General features: G+C 43.6%; 3 protein-coding genes across 3 annotated transcripts; 2 read left to right on the top strand and 1 right to left on the bottom strand.

The window, feature by feature from the left end:
* Positions 1 to 2,052: 2,052 nt before the first annotated feature.
* On the top strand, positions 2,053 to 3,728 carry cryaa (crystallin, alpha A). The gene is made up of 3 exons (XM_061067256.1): positions 2,053 to 2,253; positions 2,654 to 2,776; positions 3,519 to 3,728. The coding sequence occupies exons 1-3, from the start codon at positions 2,053 to 2,055 to the stop codon at positions 3,726 to 3,728; spliced, it is 534 nt and encodes a 177-aa protein (XP_060923239.1).
* A 316-nt stretch (positions 3,729 to 4,044) lies between these two features.
* hsf2bp (heat shock transcription factor 2 binding protein) lies at positions 4,045 to 9,043 on the bottom strand. Its single transcript, XM_061067377.1, has 9 exons — positions 9,002 to 9,043; positions 8,138 to 8,273; positions 7,588 to 7,691; positions 7,200 to 7,349; positions 6,943 to 7,081; positions 6,520 to 6,637; positions 5,811 to 5,914; positions 5,052 to 5,251; positions 4,045 to 4,155 (listed from the first exon to the last, which is right to left on the bottom strand). The coding sequence occupies exons 1-9, from the start codon at positions 9,041 to 9,043 to the stop codon at positions 4,045 to 4,047; spliced, it is 1,104 nt and encodes a 367-aa protein (XP_060923360.1).
* A 322-nt stretch (positions 9,044 to 9,365) lies between these two features.
* Positions 9,366 to 17,843, top strand: LOC132996877 (ankyrin repeat domain-containing protein 10-like). The gene is made up of 6 exons (XM_061067242.1): positions 9,366 to 9,618; positions 10,493 to 10,645; positions 11,278 to 11,369; positions 16,034 to 16,248; positions 16,918 to 16,998; positions 17,143 to 17,843. The coding sequence occupies exons 1-6, from the start codon at positions 9,427 to 9,429 to the stop codon at positions 17,478 to 17,480; spliced, it is 1,071 nt and encodes a 356-aa protein (XP_060923225.1). The 5' UTR covers positions 9,366 to 9,426; the 3' UTR covers positions 17,481 to 17,843.
* Positions 17,844 to 18,145: the final 302 nt, after the last annotated feature.

Here is an 18,145-nt window from a genome sequence, read left to right as displayed (position 1 = left end):
ATGTGAAAGGATGAATACTTTCATTCTTGGTGTGTATGTGTGTGTGTCATGCGTGTTGTTGCATTCTTGTGATCTGCGATAGATTCCTATCTGTCTGTCAGTCTGCCTGCCTGACTTCTTGTCTGTCTGTCTGTAAGCTTTAACTATCACCACCTCTTCCATTAAAATCACTGAAGCGTTACTGCCTGTCTGGTCTGTGTCTGTATTCTGGTTCACCCTCCATGTAGTTTACAAATTTAAGGCTAATTATAACATTACATTCATTCCTGATATTCCACATATATATATAAAACACCTATTTTTTTGTTTTTGCTCCTTATGAAGAGTAAAAGATCAATGAATAAAAGTCGGCACATCCACAGCGGGTTGCCAGGTTGTCCGCCAAAACAGCCTTTCAGAGCTGTGGACCGACTGAACACACAGCCTTTGTCTGGCCCATTGATAAAAACCCAGAATGCTGACTGGGCTGAACTGCAGTCAAACCGAATCTACGTCTGGTCCGCGGCACCTCGCAAACCCCGTACCCCGACAAACTCCCCAAACTGCCCCTGAAACCGCCCCTGGTGTCCAGCCCAGTTTCTCTTGGCCTGCACATGCATGGAGCGGCTAAGCCCCCGTGCTAGCCGGCCAAAGCCCTGCGGGATTAGACTAATGCAGGCGGCGGGAAGCCATTGGTGGTGAAACAACAGGCATGGGAAGTGAGCCTTATCTTAAATTAACTCTTTTTTTTCTATGCGACAGCTCTCATCTGTCTTTTACTCTGAAATGCCCTTTTATCATTGTCTTTTGGTTCTGAATCATTTTTCATATATCCCTTTGGTGAGAAAATGGGCTGACACTAATAATGGATGGTCTGGTTGGCCGACAGGTGAGGGCGGGGGTGTCTGCACACTGACCATCATGGTTTGAAACTGCTGGGGTAAATGGTAAATGGACTATAGAGCACTTTTCTACTCTTATCAAACACTCCACAACTTCATAGAGCACATCAATAAGCTGAGCTATGCAATTTGGGGAATCAGTATTTTGCCCAAGGACACATGGGTTAGTCCCATTGACCCTCTGGTTATAGGCAACCCCCATGAGCCACATAATGGTAGTTTTTAATTCCATTGACCTGTTCACACACATATTCATACAGCACTTTTTTTGTGAGGAGCTATTCAGGGTTCAGTATCTTGCCCAAGGACATTTCTGGCATGCTTTCAGCCGGGATCGAACCACCGACCTTCTGGCTGGAGGACGATATTAGTTAATGGACAGCTGCAGATAGAGGTCAGAAGCAGTTCACATCTGATATCAGATAATGAAAAAGAATCATCTGGTCTGAGAGTTTGGTCATATGCTCAAAGAATCATTCAGAGGCCCCTCATATAGATGTTTCAACTCTGTGCTCCATCCCTCATCCTCACCACCAGTGTGGGAAGTCTCCTTCAGATCAGAAGCTGCTAGTACATAACATCTCTTCCATGGTGTTCTACTTCCTGCCCAAGTCCAAGCGCCAAAGACTATTTCACAACATATTCTTTTTTATTTTATTATCTTTCTCATCAGTTTCTCAAGTATCTCCTGATTGAAATGCTCCACACGTGTGTATGTGTGTGTGACGGATATATGATCACTCAGGTAAAATCCCTCTGTGTCTTTAGTTTGGCTTCCCGACCTCATTGTCTCTGCCATGCTCTCCTTCGGTGCAGTTTGTTTTGGCAGCTCCGGGGTGTCTGGTGCGCGGGTGGCACTGGGTCGCAGCAGGATCTGGACCTGGCCGTGCCCCCCCGCCCCCCATCCTCAGCCCTGATTCTGCTGACAGGGCCCAACCCACCATGAGATAATGTCATTCCAGAGGGATCGTGGCTAAAGCCCCTCTTTCTGGCTCTCAGGTATATAAAGAGGAGGCGGCTGTGGAGCAGAGGACAACGCACCCTGGGAACACACATCCTGCTCGCTCTATCTCTCCTCACCTCCCTTCCCTTCACCTGCTGGACCCCGAGCTGAGCGAGTACGACAACCCGAGCCGAGTCAAGCCAGATCCAACTGTCTCCTGCAGTCACTATGGATATTGCCATCCAGCACCCCTGGTTCAGACGTGCCCTGGGCTCGGTCTACCCAGCCCGACTCTTTGACCAGTTTTTCGGAGAGGGCATGTTTGACTACGACATCTTTCCCTACACCACCTCCACCATCAGCCCCTACTACAGACAGACACTGTTCCGCAACTTTTTGGATTCTTCTACCTCCTCCGGCATGTCTGAGGTAACGTGACTCATCAAGCTGTATTTAAGTTTATAGGAGAAGAACCTTTTCAGTGATGTTTAACACCAAGGTTCATAATTCTAAGTAGTAGCCGCATTTACTATCTTTATAAAGTTGCACTTTGTTCGTTACCAAAGAGAACGATGCATAGTTTGAGACTTTAGGATGGATTTTATCACAAGTATCTTTAATTATGATAGTTGTAAGATTCTTCTATCTTTGTAAGTATACTTTGTATCTTTATTCTGTTGCGTTTGAGTTTAAGCAGAACTTTTACTGAACTTAACACACAAAACTACAAAAAGTAGTCAGTAGTCAGGGCAGTTTAGATTCAATAAATATTAAACATGTTTTTTTGAAGTTGACACTGTCTCTGCTTTTGTTTGTGTGTGTCCTTCAGGTGAGATCTGACAGGGATAAGTTCTTAGTCTACCTGGACGTCAAGCACTTCTCTCCTGATGAGCTCAATGTGAAGGTCACTGACGACTACGTGGAGATCCAGGGCAAGCATGGAGAAAGACAGGTAGTGCTACACACTCACACACAAACACACACACACACACACAGACACACATTATTGACGTTTATCAGTATTGTAGAAAATTGTGATATCTCGCAATATTGAAGAAAGTGAAAAGAAACACCCTACACCCAAAAAGTAGATTTTGCATAATCCTGCTAACAATAAAACAAAGGCAGATGAATGTGAATGTGCCCTGTGATAGGCTGTCGACCTGTCTGGGGTGTGACACGCCTCTCAGCCATATCTGCTGGGATTGGCTTTGCCCTCCCTCCCTCAGAGGGTGTGTCTCACTTAGATTCAGACATAAATATTATTATTTCAGCTCTTGTTTGGGCGGGTCCTTTGTTTCTAGCAGAATGATGGATAATATTGAGGTTAAATGTTTGGGTCCCCTGCTGGTTGGTTGGGGCTGGAGAGGCCTCTTGGATGGGAGGTGGGCGTTCATCTTCTGATTGTAGTTGCCTGTGGTCACTTGTCAAAGTCCTGATGGTCGGTGAAATATTGTTTTCCTCAGTTCCTTCCACATAAGACAGTTCTTCTAAATACAAATCTTACGGTTGCAGTTATATTTTGAAGCACAACTGTGACATCTATGGCGTTTCAAAGCATCAGCAGTGAGTTAGGAGGAACATTTTCTCCCTGTGTGCTCCTGGAATAAAAAAGGTTATTTATCTAAAAAAGTGAAGTGTTCCTTTAAACCTCTGATCCCACCCTGCCTGTGTTAATCCTGGTTTTTTTTCAGGACGACCACGGTTACATCTCTCGCGAGTTTCACCGCCGCTACCGCCTCCCCTCCAGCGTCGACCAATCGGGGATCTGCTGCTCCCTGACAACTGACGGTCTGCTGACTCTGACTGGGCCAAGGGTCGGCGGGGGGAGTGAATCCGGCCGCAGCGAGCGCAACATCCCCGTCACCCGTGACGAAAAGCCCAACGCCGCTCCCTCCTCTTAAGAGGCCCCGTGGTTGACCAGAAGTCGGCGACCTGCGTCTGCTCGCAATTCTTCCTCTCTGTTTCCGAGTCCTCCTCGCTTCACTTTCTCCTCTCTAGATTCTGCTTAGCTCCCTCTTACAGTTTGAGTAGCATTCTAGTTTAACAAACCTCTGCCTGTGAGGGCGGGTCGGTGAGGGGCGGCTGGAGTGTTTCAAGGAGAAGAGTCATCCGAGGGACGAGACGTTCACACGACCTGACGCTTCATTCCGCTGATTGTTGTTGATTTGTTTCCGAGTGGTGCCTCTGATGGTGCAGAGTTGAGCTTGGAGGTAAATGTCAAACACCTCCGGCCCCAGATTTGCCATCAGTGAAGTCCTCTGAGCCCTGGCTGCTGCCGTTCTTCTTCTTCTCTCGTCTTGAATATGTTCTGGTACTGTAGTCGAAGGCCTTGTTCAGTGGAGACCTGCTCGTTACTGAGAAGTCCATACTAAAGAAACATATAATAAAGCTGTACAATTAACAAAAGGCAACTCCTGTGTGGATTTGAATTCTTGTCCCAAAGCAATCTACAGCATAAAGGTTCAAGTGGAGGGGTTTGTATAAAATATATCATAAATAATCAAATTGTATTAAGTGATCTCATACTTTCAAATAGACAGTGCTCTGAAAGTATGCAAACATTATCTTTTAATAAAACTTGTACAAACAGGTATCATCATATTCACAATATGTAATAGTAACGAGAGATAACACAAAACAAATCTTAAAGCTGAAAAAGTTTAAAATTTAAGCTTTTAACTCGAACAAATTTAATCGAGACCTATTTCCCTCACTTCTTTGGACATGAAGAGTTAATAACAAACGTGAGAGTCTTTCACACAGAACAAGGACTTGGCTGAAGACGCTGAATCCACATCAGAGGCCATTCTGTTTACATCCCTGAGCCTGGAAACACACAAACACCGACTGAGTCAAACTAACTCACCAATGCTTTTGAATCAAGTCTTCAAACCTTTATGTTTAAATTATGGAGAGACGTCTTTCCACACTGAGACACCTGAACAACATGAAAACTAAGCTGCGTCTTCGCACACTTTGCAGGTGGAAAACAAAAAAACTGAATATTGAAGCAACACAAGACTAATAATACTATAAGGATCTAAGACAGTTTTAGATTTTTAGATTTTAGAGCTGAAAGATTGACTTTTACTGGCAGTTGCCCGTCTTGCCACAATTTAGGTCAAAAACCTACTGTCCTGCAGACTGAAACTTGTATCTGGACACTGATCCCAAAACAGCCTTTGCAGGAGCAGATGGTTGGACATACAATGTGTGTGTGGTACCTCTTGGAGGGCGTGCAGATCCTCCAGGGTCTGCTGGGCGGCCGCTCTCAGGCTGGGCTTGGCGCTGGACGTGAGGTGGCTGACCCGAGCCTGGAAGTCCGGGTCGAGCAGAGAGGAGCCCAGCAGGAGCAGCGCCTCCTCCTCCAGCAGCACCGACTGCAGGAGACGCAGAGAGTGGAGACACACCTCCCATTCTCCATCTGTCCAACAGAGATCAGAGGTGTCTTGTTTTGTCGATAAAATGAGATCCAATCATCTTTGAGATATGATGTTCAAGAGGCCGTAAACTTGGTCTGACCCTTACAATCCTAATTAGGTCATCCTTGAGTCCAGGTGATATATATAGATATTTACTTTATTATCACGTGACAAAGAAAAGCATCAAAGCCATTTACTTGATGGATTAGAAAGAGCATATGTTTAAAAAAAATTATATAAAATTACTGATTTATAATCAAAATAGCTGCTAATCAATTTTTCTTGATAAAATAATTGATTCATTGTTTTGGCTCCAGAACTTTGTGATGTATAGAAAGTAGTAAATAAGGTCAATGATATAAATTCTCCTCACTTTTCACTGTTCCTGTACCAGCTGTGCCTTTGACGGACACACTCAGTGTATATGATGAAGTTGACCCGTGTTAGAAATTACACTGTAACGTTGTAATGTAATGTAACTTTGGCGTGTGTGTAAGTTGATAGCAGAGCCCAGTTGTTGTGAATGAGACTGATGCCTCTCCACATGCAGGGTGTCCTTACCGTTCAGCAGGCTCCAGATCAGAGTTATGAGTCTTGGGTTCTCACTGATGTACCTCAGCCCGCTCACACTGATACTGACGTTATACAGAGCCATCAGCATCAGCCTGCAGGACACAAGCACAGTCGGTTAAACAAAACAAGAGAACAACACTGACACCTGCTGGCCACATCTAGATACTGACCAGACTGACTGAACCGCAAAGTCATTTGAGTTTATGAGAACTAGTTGCTGGTGGATATGCTTATATATAATGTGATATGTACGTTTCCTTATTCTGGTTCCTGTTTTTCTGTGCTTTTTACTAGAATACTGCTGTCATTGCAGCTATGAAGCTTCCATTAAGTCATTCTTTAAACACCCTGGTTATGAAGTCTAATTTTAATATTGCTGCCTCTTTATGACCTAAAACAACAAAAGAGATAATCAGGGAGATAATTGGCTTTTTCTTTAATCTATTCTCAATGTCAATTCTCAACAATTTACAACAGTCTGGCTGGAAAATCCTGGCTGTTCTGTTTACACAGCGGACCGAACCAGGGACTCAGGGAAGAGCAGAGGAGGGAGGGATGTTCCTTTATCCACAATAAGAGGAGGATTTCTTGTACCTCGTTCTTTCTGATTAGAAAAATGTTTATGAAGACAAACCAGAACTGATACGACAGTAACTCCCAGTGGTTTGAGTTTGTACTCTACCACAGCTCCACGTACACTTTGAGTTTGGGGAAGACCCCCGGCTTCATCTGCTCCAGAAGCTTCATCAGAGTGTCCAGGAGGATGTGAACCGAGCTGGACAGGAAGTTCCGCCCACATGGTAAAGCTGCTATGTCTGATTGAATGGGAATAAAGACAAGGCAGGTGACGTCTGGCCTGCAGCCACGGACACATTTAAATGTGTGTGTAATAAAGAAAAAGATGCACCCAAAGAACATGTTGTGATTTATTTTGATTTAACAACAAGGGACAACGTTTAAAAATGGTTTAGGCAGCTAATTGTTGAAAATCGGGGAGAGTGGGAACCAGTGGGAAGTCACACAACAAACACACTGTGAAAAATATCAAGACAAGTACTGGAAACACATTTTCTACTGGAAAGTGGAAACACAAGGGAAAACACACAAAGACCACACTCACTGGTGATGGTTCCAGCCAGAGCCAACACAAACTGGTGCTCCTGGGAGTTGTGGTCCTCGGTTTTCACCTCCGCGTCCAACGACCCGACGAAGCTCTCCAGAGTCTGAGCAGCTACAGCCAGAAAGGACTGAAGCTTCCCCTGCACCATCAGCACAAAAACACACACACACACACACAACCATACAGCTCCACTAATCAGTTGCCCGATATTGTACTGTGTCCCAGTTAAAGGCCATTTACCGACTTTTACAACTCACGTCAGCCAGCCAGTGTGTGATGGTGTCCTCGGAGGCCGAGCAGCTCCACAGCAGGCTGCAGGTGGTGGATCCCAGAGCAGAGCAGAAGTCGGCCTGCTGCTGCAGCTCGGTGCCGCTCTGCCACAGCTGGTCACGCAACAGCAGCTTCTCCTGCAGACACACAAACACACACACAAGTGATAAGTCTCTGTTATTTTGTTTAGCTGAAACAACCCTTTATAGGTCCAGTGTGTAAGATTCAGGTGAAAAGGATCTATTGGCTACCACAGGCAACGTGCAACTTCACCACTAGATGTCACTAACTTCCACACACTGATCTTTTAAGGTGCGATCACTGTATTAAGGAATATTCACACACACAGTTGTTACACTGCCGGCCCTCTCTCACCTCTCTCTCTTTCTGACACTCGGTCTGCGCTGCGTCCAGTCGCGACTGAAGGTGCAGAAGCTCCTGTCGCAGCTGCTCTTGCTCCTTCACAAGCTGCTCCTTCACTGCATGCACACACACACACACGTTACACACTGACAATGCACATGCAATACACTCAACAAAAATGTTTAACCGAAGGTGTAGATTGGGTTAGTTTGGCCGTTAAAGGTGTTTCAACTGCACCACCTGCATTTCTACATGCAAATATAACAACATACTAACCCTAACACGTTTAAATGGGTGAAACATTTAGAAATACCACATTAATTTGTGGATTTTTTATGATGTAAACGTATGGAACATCATTGATTAATAACGTAAATACAACTTGTAAATAAACACAATAAAAATCCACTTCTATGATATAAATTAACTTAGTGGTGAGCCGCATGGGTCAAAGCTGATAGGCCAAGTGTCCTCAGCTGTCATCACTTCCTGTCTTAGTTATAACTATAGTTATTATTGACACACGTAAGCTGTGACAGGTGATGTTTGAATAGAAGCCTACCCGTCTGGGCTGTTCGAGCTTTGTGCAGCTTCTCCACCAGCCCCCGGTTCAGGACCCTGGGCAGGAACTCTCTCAGCTGCATGACCTCGGTGGTCAACTTGTCCAGGTCCCGTTTCCTCACTCTGACAAAGTCGTCCTGGAGGAAATCGAGAGAAAATAGAATGCAAACATGAATCTGGTGCTTTTGCAAGTTTTCACTAATGAAGACAGTGCTAAATATTGAGGTCTACGACTTAAAGACCACGTCAAGCCATTTTGATATTTACAAGCTAACTTTATCTATCCTGTTAATACAGATATTGTCATTTTAACTTATCGCAATTACCTTGTGACTGGTAAATGGTTAATTATCAGTTTTTTGCCATTAACCCATAAACACGTATGTGCAACGTTTTATTCTTTGAGAAGAGCACGCGGAATTGAACTTGCCCGGGATCGAACCGCTGACACACCGGTTTGGAGGACGACCCACTTTAACCCCTGAACCTCATTTAAATAATCGAATTTTGAATTGAGGGGAACTAGATTGAACTTGAATTAAGACTTGTCGGAACTAAATGGTTGAAATCTGAAAGTATAAAGAGGGAACTCTATTATTTGCAACTGAATTAAAGACCCTGTTTGCATGAACGACAAAAGCTCTTTGATTCATATCAGTCAAAAGCTAATGAAATAAATCTTGATCTTTGATTCGGCCTCGTGAAAATATAATTATCTTGAATTAGTGATCTGAACCAAGCCGCTAGCCATAGCAGAAACACCTGTTATCTACCTGGAGGGGGGGACTTTAAATGGCTCAACCACACATGTTATTGATTTTTCCGTGATTCATCATCATCGACATGATCAATACTCGACATTTACCTTTGCTCCATAACTCTGAGCCACAGTTTTACCGCCTGACATCTTCCTCCTGGTCTTCCTCGTCTTCCTCCTACTGTCTCCTTGTGCCTGTTAGCATCGATGCTACAAGCAACAGCTAACCTAGCTCCAAATGTCTCAGTGTTTACTTGTTCGACTCTTTTATTGATTCCCCTGAGTTACAGCACCGGAGTATCCCTCCGACCTCCAGAGGGGGCCCGACGGGGGGATGTAGTCCCCGCCCGGCTCCAGACGCCGCGGTGAGCTCCACTCCAGTCCGGGTTTTGCGCTCCCCCCGCCGGCCCCAGCAGCTTACCTCCGCTCCCTTTGTGCTCGAACCCTTCTCTCTGTGGTTCACGGTTATAAAGGAGCCGGGAAACCTGCAGGGAAACGTCTCCGTCTGCCGCCTCCTCCTCCGCAGCTCCCTCATGTCCGCGGGACACGAAGCAGACTTCCCCGGCGATGAGGTGCTCATGGGCCGGTTCCCTGTGCACCTCGCCTGCCGGGATGGAGACGTCGGGGCTCTGGTGTCTCTGTCCGAGCAGCACCGGTCCCACCTCTCCGCGGAGGACCCCTGCTACGGGTGGACCCCCGTGCACTGGGCGGCTCACTACGGACAGGTACGAGAGAGATGAACCGATCGCCTCCATTTTGGCTCAAACTGTCTGTGATGTGATCGATTTATTGATACATTCGCTCCCCACAACTTTAATACAGTTAGTTTCCTAGCAACACTTATATAAGATGTAATAATGGCTTTGTTTGATTCTTGTGTTAAGTGATTAAACTTTATATTTAATGGAAATAACGCGTAGTTCTTTATTCCTGTCGCATGAGACACGAGGGGTTTTCCTGTCTGATCGCCCACTGTTATGTTTAATTATCACTGTGTAATAAAGTTTTACTGTACAATAAAAAAATTCAATAAGTGGATTGCAGGATTTTCATTGGTTCCGTGTAGCCAATGGCCGCTCAGGCGCCAAATCACCTGGAGGTAAACAGGAAATGTAGAAATATACACACAAAATATATAAACACTTAAAAACTACTTGTGCCATGATTCAAGCTTTCAAAGTGATGGATCAGTAATAACAACTTTATTAATATATAGTACATTTCTGCACAAAGAACTACAAATTTGTAAAGAAAATACAGAAGGAAGTGCATAAATATTAATAGCAATAATAATAAATCAGATAAAAGAACTGTGATAAACTGGCTCCACAAGTAAATTCAGGAATTTGCCCCCTGAAAAAAAGTCTAGATATAAATATCTTTATAATCTATAGTGTATTAACCACACATTTATTGTAAAAACACACTTTCTTAAATATAACTCTTTCAACAACACAACAAAATCTTATTTAAATCTAAATTCAGCCCTGTATCCTTCAGCTCTGCGTTGACTCGAGCTTCCTGGTTGTTCGACGACTCTTGTTTTTCAGTATTTTACTTGCCACTCCTCACCTTGTTGCCCCGCCCTGTGTGTTGCAGCTGGAGTGCGTGGTGCGCCTGGTGCAGATGGGCTGTGGCGTGAACGTGGGGACCAGCCGCTTCAACCAGACACCCACGCACACCGCGGCGTTCGGGGGGCACCCCCACTGTGTGGTGTGGCTGACCCAGGCCGGAGCGGATGTCAACAGGCAGGTCAGTGGTGGATGTGACCTTTGACCTGTGATTCACACAACAGCATGTTGGTTTGTTTGGGCTTTTTGCATCATCGTGGAGGATTATGCTGTAGCAATCGATTATCAACATCAAACTTCACTCCAGTGGAGAGCAACACTGATATAATCCTGTTCAGCACCAGAGGAACCTTTATTGTGGATTGAATGGATTTATTAGTCCAGTCCAATGCGGCACCACTCACAGTTTTCATCTCATTTCATCCCTCAGACTCTGTCCCTTGAGATTTGTTTAAAAATAGTCACATTCCTTTTTGTTCCTTATCCAAACCGCCCTCGCTTCGTTCCAAACTGACAACAGTGATCTGAGGAACCTCATCAAAGCTGCAGCGACTGAACGTCTGACAGCGACAGTCTCTGCAGGTGTTTTGGATCCACGTGACATTTTGGCTAATCTCTATTAAAGCTATCTGAATATGATGAGCAGATAAATTACAAAGCAACCGTTGCATTTTAATGTGTTCCTCCTGTTTTGCTTCCCTCTTGGTCTGTTTACCTAGAAATGGATACCACAAGGCTTCCATACCCAAACCCCCTCTGCCTTCTTGTTTGTGAAAGCCTTGAATAACACCTTTCTCCACGTTGTGTTCCCAGGACTTTGTGGGTGAGGCCCCCATCCACAAGGCGGCTCGGTCAGGTAGCTTGGAGTGTATCCAGGTCCTGCTGATAGCAGGTGCTAAACCGCAGTAAGTACCCCGCAGTCTGAGCCGTGTGTGCAGCAACACAGCAGTGCTGTCACGCTGAGTGTGACCCACAGCAGCAGGTACACTTCTCTTCTCACGGGGGTTTGTTAACGGGGAAAAATCAGATTGCTGTTTAAAGACACTGTGGGGTTTTGCACTGCCGCTGTTGTCAGATGTGAGTATAGCTTTAAACTAACAACAGTAATGATAAATACATGCAATATACACACTAATTTGAATTTTTTCATATATACTGAATAGGGGTGGGAATTGGCAAAAAATTGACAATTCAATAGTATTGTGATATTTGGGCCACGATTCAATAGTATTGCGATTCTGCAAAAAACTGCTACACTGCAAGTATTGCGATTCGATTCTGCGATATATTGCGATTCATGTCCCCCATATTATTCAAAGGCATTACAAAAAATGAGGAAAATAAGACTGCTCAACTCACTTCAAATGTCACATTTAATTCTGTGAACAACATTGTCTTCTACACATTAACTGAAGTGCAAAAACTAAGAAAGGTAGTGCAAAAACTTTGTCCTTGAACATTCAGGACACAGGACCTTTGTAATTATTTTCTGAATAGGAGACCTCTCACATGAACACTGAGCTCAATCATATAAATAAGAGTAACCTAGAGCTTCAATCAAATTGAGACCTGCAAGGTCATGACCCAAAATGTTAAATTCATTTGGGAATATTGGCATTTTTGTTCAGAAAAAGGAGTTGGTCAACATGCTCAGATGTTAAAGTTCCTCTGGGCCGTTACTATATCTCCTGCAGTGGAGAACATCCTTTCCTCATACACACTAGGTATCTTTTAAACTCTGAAACTCTCCTCATCATGCTTTGCCAGCCAGGGGCTGTTACATATATAATTGTAAATAAATATAAAAAAATATAATCGCGGGCGCAAAATATCGCGATACTGAACAGAATCGTTTTTTTCCCCCACCACTAATACTGAACTCTAACATCCACAAATTCAATGTGACATAGATAATGATAGTCCTGAATAGGCAACATAGGTTTGACATCTGTGCATTTACACTGTGTTTCCTAACATTATAGAAACGCTGCTGCTGTGGTGTTGATATTTATTGCTCATGTAACATCAGCTGGTTTGGAGGAAACCGGCCACACTGGTTTACTTTCCCTTATTGTCATCTTCTTCTAAGTAAGAATTCCTTACCAATAAACCATTAATACTAATAAACAAAAATTTGGAAAAATCACTAATGATTTGAAGCCTGCACCAACCTAAGTGTGCATCGTAAGTTTCTAGGATTAACATTGTATTATCTGCAAAAGCTTACAATAACATTAATACACCAGCTTTAAATCCCCATTTTGGGATGTTTTATTTCTATTTTTTTAAAAAGCTACCACTCCTTTTTATTTTTCCAACGTGTAAGTAGTTGGTAACTCCGCAAAATGTCCATTCATGTCTACGTAATGCAATAAAGGTCAGAATACTCCACATGTCTTAATTAGCGTATTGATTAGTCTGAGTATGACCTTATTCTGTGCTGTTGTGACCCACATCTACAACCCCACCAGTCAGAATACACTGCTGATGCTGGTATAGGGTTTACATATAGATATCAGCACTGGTGTGTGATACTGAGCACACAATGTGACATGGAGTGTTAATGTCCCTTAAGAGAGTGACTCATTTCTAGAAAGTTTGTGAGGAACAGAAAGCTGCGGCGAACACTTGAGCTTTATCTCACTTCAAAACATGAGTGTTAGATTCAACACTGCCTCACATGATCGGCTCCCACACACCAGGGGGTCGGGGGTGTATTCCAGATTTCTACTGGCAGCTCTCCTCCAAACCAGCTGATTTGAAAGTGGGCTAAGATTTAATACAGTCTTATAGTTCACAATGATAGAAAGGTTATTTGTGTGTGTTTTTTTATTTTCCTTCAGGTAGAAATGTTCTTATAGTCAAATGTTACGAGTTTATTCTTGAGATTGTTGAGATGATGCAAAGGCTGAAAAGCTCACGTGTTTCCATTTACATGTGGCCCACTGACAAAAAGGCGTTTATATACATATAAAAATATAATAATATAACTAAAATTTTTCAATTGTTCTCCTCAACTTACATTATATCATAACATCTGAGAGGGAGAGAGTGAGATCAATTGTTTCGGATGATTTTGCTTTAGAAAATGAAATTTAAAATCAGAAGACAAGAACACTATGACCGAAGCGAACAAGCTAAACGTTTTAATTTGGAGTTACTTTATTTTCGAGCAATTTGATCAAAAATCCCTCATGTTGAGCACATATAAGAATAAAGTTAGTCCACAGACGGACAGATGTATCAGGCTGCTGCTGATGATGCTAAGAGTAAAAGATAAAACTTCAGATAGCTGCCACCAAGCCTCTGTCCTTACATTTTACTTATATGTGGACAGGCTTTGGATTTGTCTTTTATTTCTCTTGAACAGCAGATGGCCCTCGTACTTTGTCATATTTAGTAAATGCTTATTTTCTTCAGTACAGTTGGTAGAGGATCGAACTGAGAACGATATCAAACGGTTCCTGGTGGATTTGAACTCGGTGTCAGTAAATATACATCGTGAGCTTTTCAGCCTCGGGGGCTTTCACAATCAGCCCCAGCGAATAGGTTGTGTAGAAACGTTGTGCTACTTGTGACTTTTAACCTGACACTGTTTAACTGGTATGTTACATTTTGTTGCTTTTGCACCATGTTCTCTATTGTGTAAAGAAAGGATGGACTGTGCTGGCCGAGACAAACACCCCTGCACGTTCTGATGTTTTGCAGCTATTGAATTTGAACATGATTGTCTCAAGTAATCCCAGAAAGAGGGAGCAATCCATATAGGCACTGCAGAATCTGGCACACGTGCATCAGCGAGCATCTTTACAGTTGTGGCATTGAGTGTTCACTATCGCTTCCTACAGTTTCTGCAGCTGGCAAACTGGCGAGGTATTTCCTGCAGTGATTGGTTTCCATGCTAAGACAGCACTGATGATGATAGCCATGTCCAGACATGCATGCCATAGCTTACCACTAACTGTTTTCAGACTCTGTGCTAACAAACTGTACTGGACGTGTCTCAGGAGTCAGCGTAGGAGTCTCAGATGGAGGATTAGTGTGACCGTGAAGAATCGCAGCAAAGCAGGAGATCACACATGAAATGAAATGCCTCCTTGAACTGTTTACTGAATCAAGATTATGATGAATTATTAATTGTTTAACTGATGGATGTTATTAATACAGGGTTTCTACACAGTCTGGAAAGTGTCATATTATATGTGACAAAATAATCCCACCTCAAAGGTCCACTTGTCTCGACTAATAACTGTATATAATATAAAGAGGGATGATGGCTCTTAAAGTCAAAACATCAAGATCACCCCCTGGGGGCTGGATAGAGGAAGTCATGAACCCTGCCTCCTCCATGTTAGTAAATGGGCAACAGGACAGACACTGAAGCTGTGTAGGAACTCTGAAGCTTCTCTCAACACCAGACAAGACACATTTTTATATACACGAAGAAGAGGATCAAATAATAAATATCGTATTTTTATCTATTGTGTGACAGTAAACCAAACGTGTGAGTAACTAGCCCTAATCTTGTAGTGATGCTGCTTTCCCTTTAGATGTGGGGGTTCACCCTGGACAGGTTGCCAGTCAAGTTGTAATTGTGCTGATAAAATAGACGAGCACTAATAACAAAGCTAAATAAAACAGTACTTGACAAATCTGGAACTTAATTAAGAACCTAGTGAAAGAACTAGTTAATGGAGAAAGTGCCTGAGGTGGAAGCACAGCAAAATATTCTCATTTACTCTTATTACTTCAGAGAGTTTTTAGTTTCCAGTTTAACTGAACTGTATGTTTTTGTTCTGTTTCTGCACAGAGAACTTTAGCTGGAACACCCAATCATAAATCATCATAGGTTCCGCCCAGTTTCAGTGTATTTCACTCAAAATAGAGCCTGATCTATTAAGCAATATTTTTTGTCTGTGGTTAAATAACCTTCCACAGATCGAGTTGTTGAGAACAGAATAATCTGAAAATAGATCTGAAGCTTTTCACTTACAGCTATATTTGCCCTGAGCTAATAACCATGTCCCACTTACAAATACTAAACTTTACCAGTTTAGATTTAAAAAAGTCCAATAAAAATATATAGGTTTTGGCCCTCGTTTAAATTTTGTCTGGTTTTGAGGAAGACTAATTAATTACTGAATTTGATTTTCCCAGATCCCAGTTAGGAGACATTTCATTTGATGTAAATGACCTAGAGTGAGGATGTTTCATTTACCAGGACAGTGTTATTTAAAACTGAAATGTACTTGATTATCTTAGCCCTTTTTTTTTGTCATAAACCCTGAGATAGCGTTGATGTTAGACTTTATTGATTTAGCGTTGCGGAGGGAGATCGTCCCGACCGGACCACGTTGAGGAGACGCTGTGTTGTCTCAGCTGTCTCTCGTGACCACGGCTCTGGTTGATGAGCACAGGGTCCTGGCGACCTCTCTCTGCAACACGTAGGCCTGTTACATGAGAGCCGGTCAGAGACGAGTGCAGGATGCAGTCAGACAGTTTGAGATGAGCTGCTGTGACACCTCCACAGGAAGTGGTTTTTGTTTGACTCTCCCCTCTTCTCGTTCAGTGTAAGAAATGCCAGCGGGCAGACGGCGGCGGACCTGGCCCACGCTCACGGCTTCCTGGACTGCTTCCGCTTCATCTCCAACGCCCAGAAGCACCTGCTGCAGCTCGGCGGCGTGCAGAATGGGGGCGTCGCCTGTGGCGTCGGCCGGCTCAACAGAAAGAGGCTGCCGACCACCGTGGAGCCCGGACACCTGAAGAAAGCCAGGAGAGCAGAGGGTGAGAAATGGGATGGTTTCTCATTTTTTGTATTACAAGTTTCTTTGAAAATGAATTTATGTATGTATTTGTAATACATATGAATGGTGTTTGCCTATGCAAATTAGGACATATTCAATAAGTGTGGAGCTCATGTGCTTGTCAAATTCATTTCAAAAGGAACTTGTAATACAAAAAATGTTACGTTTCATGGTTACTTTCATTGTGTAAAGTTTTATTTTGATTGGAGTAAAGGAAAAAAATAGTCTTTTTGGGGTGTATTGTTGCGGGGCCTTATTGGCACACATTGATGAGAATTAAACATATTTCCTCAACTAGGATTTCTTAGGACTTTTAGTATGTTGTTCTGGACACCTCATACAAATGATCTATGCTGAAAAAAATTATTTTACAATTAGTCGGTCGTAAAACGCTACTTTGCCTGGACTATTGTTGCAATCGTTCAGTACCTTAAGTTCAAAATACTGAAAACCACGTCACCTATAATATATATTCCCAAATTTAAAATACCAGTACACTAGTATTTATTTGTAAATAGCCCTAACCACATAAATCCAGATTCCAGACCATAGACTGTTTTTAAAGACGAATAAATAAAATGTGTATTTTGACTTTTCATTTTGATCCCTGTCCCGTCCACTAACCTGTCCCTGTGTCTGTCCCTTGCAGATGTATTGGCGCAGATGCACAGCAGTGGAGGGGAGGAGGTGGAGAGCATGAACATGGAGTCTGCCCAGAGCCTCAGCTCAGGTGGGACTGGAGCTTCTGTGGCTTTATAACATCTGTATTTGATTTTTGAGCCGATTGAGCTTAACTTTATTATGTAGAGATCACAAATAGAGAAGTGCAGTGTTGCTGCTCGTGAAGATTTACTGTGAGATTTCTTTTTAAAAGCAGACGATGACACCAAAGGCGTCGCCAACGGCCATGACCACGCGTTGCCTCGTGCGGCCCAGGATGAGCCCGAGCCCCCCAAAACCACCCCCCCGCCTCAGCGCTCGTCGGCCGACATGTGCGGCTCCCTCCATCAGAGCGGCAGCCCCAGCAGCTGCGTGTCCCAGCGGCCGGCCTGGTGGGGCCTGATGGGAGGCGAGCGGGGGGGGGACTTCCAGCAGTACGGACACTACCACGGCTTCGGGGACACGGCGGAGGAGCTGAACGACAGCATCCAGGCGGAGCTCCGATACAAGCAGGCCGTGGCCAGCAGCGTCCACCTCTACCACGGGTCCTAAACATGGAGTCAGCGTCCCGAGCCCGGCCCCCTGGAGACATCCTCTCCAACACGCTGTCCTGTAACCTTAAAGGATCTGTTATATTTTGGGAAAGATCCTTTAGCCGCTAAATCTAGAGTCACTACTACAGATAAGTCATTTTTGGATCATCTTTAAACAAAGACCCCAGTTCAGACCTGGTGTAAACATCCGTCCTGAGAGATGCAAACACACACACTTAACGCTGACCACCTAGGATCAGATCTCTCATGACAGATGTTAATACCAGGTCTGAACAGGGCCAGAGAGGGGGGGGGACCATTCTTACTGTACCTGTCTTGAGACAACTTTGATGTTTTGTATGTTCCTTTAGTGACCACTAGGGCTGGGCAAGTTAACTCGTTTTAATCGAGTTAACTCAAGTGATGAGTTAACTCTATTGTTTATCCGCCAATTATTTTCTTTTTTCCTGTTCTGCAGCAGTCAGCAACAGACTTTCACAAAATAAAAGCCTGACTTTCACAATAAAACAATAAATAATCAAACCTGAGTTAATGGGAGATAAAATAATTAATCGAGTTAACTCATAACTTGAGTTAACTCGATTAAACGAGTTAACTTGCCCAGCCCTAGTGACCACACATTGCACAATATACCCGACTTAAGTTTTATAGCCTCTACTGCTC

The sequence above is a fragment of the Limanda limanda genome, chromosome 23 (assembly GCF_963576545.1).
Source record: "Limanda limanda chromosome 23, fLimLim1.1, whole genome shotgun sequence".
Taxonomy (NCBI): Eukaryota; Metazoa; Chordata; class Actinopteri; order Pleuronectiformes; family Pleuronectidae; genus Limanda; species Limanda limanda.
Note: the sequence above shows the minus strand (reverse complement) of the source record. Positions and strands in the feature narration are given on the sequence as shown.

Coding starts and splice junctions, on each gene's coding strand:
- LOC132996877 (XM_061067242.1), top strand. CDS start 9,427: ATGTCCGCGGGACACGAAGCAGACTTCCCCGGCGATGAGGTGCTCATG. Junction 9,619..10,492: donor GGGCGGCTCACTACGGACAG/GTACGAGAGAGA, acceptor TGTGTGTTGCAG/CTGGAGTGCGTGGTGCGCCT. Junction 11,370..16,033: donor ATAGCAGGTGCTAAACCGCA/GTAAGTACCCCG, acceptor CTTCTCGTTCAG/TGTAAGAAATGCCAGCGGGC.
- cryaa (XM_061067256.1), top strand. CDS start 2,053: ATGGATATTGCCATCCAGCACCCCTGGTTCAGACGTGCCCTGGGCTCG. Junction 2,254..2,653: donor CCTCCTCCGGCATGTCTGAG/GTAACGTGACTC, acceptor TGTGTCCTTCAG/GTGAGATCTGACAGGGATAA. Junction 2,777..3,518: donor GCAAGCATGGAGAAAGACAG/GTAGTGCTACAC, acceptor GTTTTTTTTCAG/GACGACCACGGTTACATCTC.
- hsf2bp (XM_061067377.1), bottom strand. CDS start 9,043: ATGTCAGGCGGTAAAACTGTGGCTCAGAGTTATGGAGCAAAG. Junction 7,692..8,137: donor AGCTCGAACAGCCCAGACGG/GTAGGCTTCTAT, acceptor GTGTGCATGCAG/TGAAGGAGCAGCTTGTGAAG. Junction 5,915..6,519: donor GTCTTCCCCAAACTCAAAGT/GTACGTGGAGCT, acceptor TGTGTCCTGCAG/GCTGATGCTGATGGCTCTGT.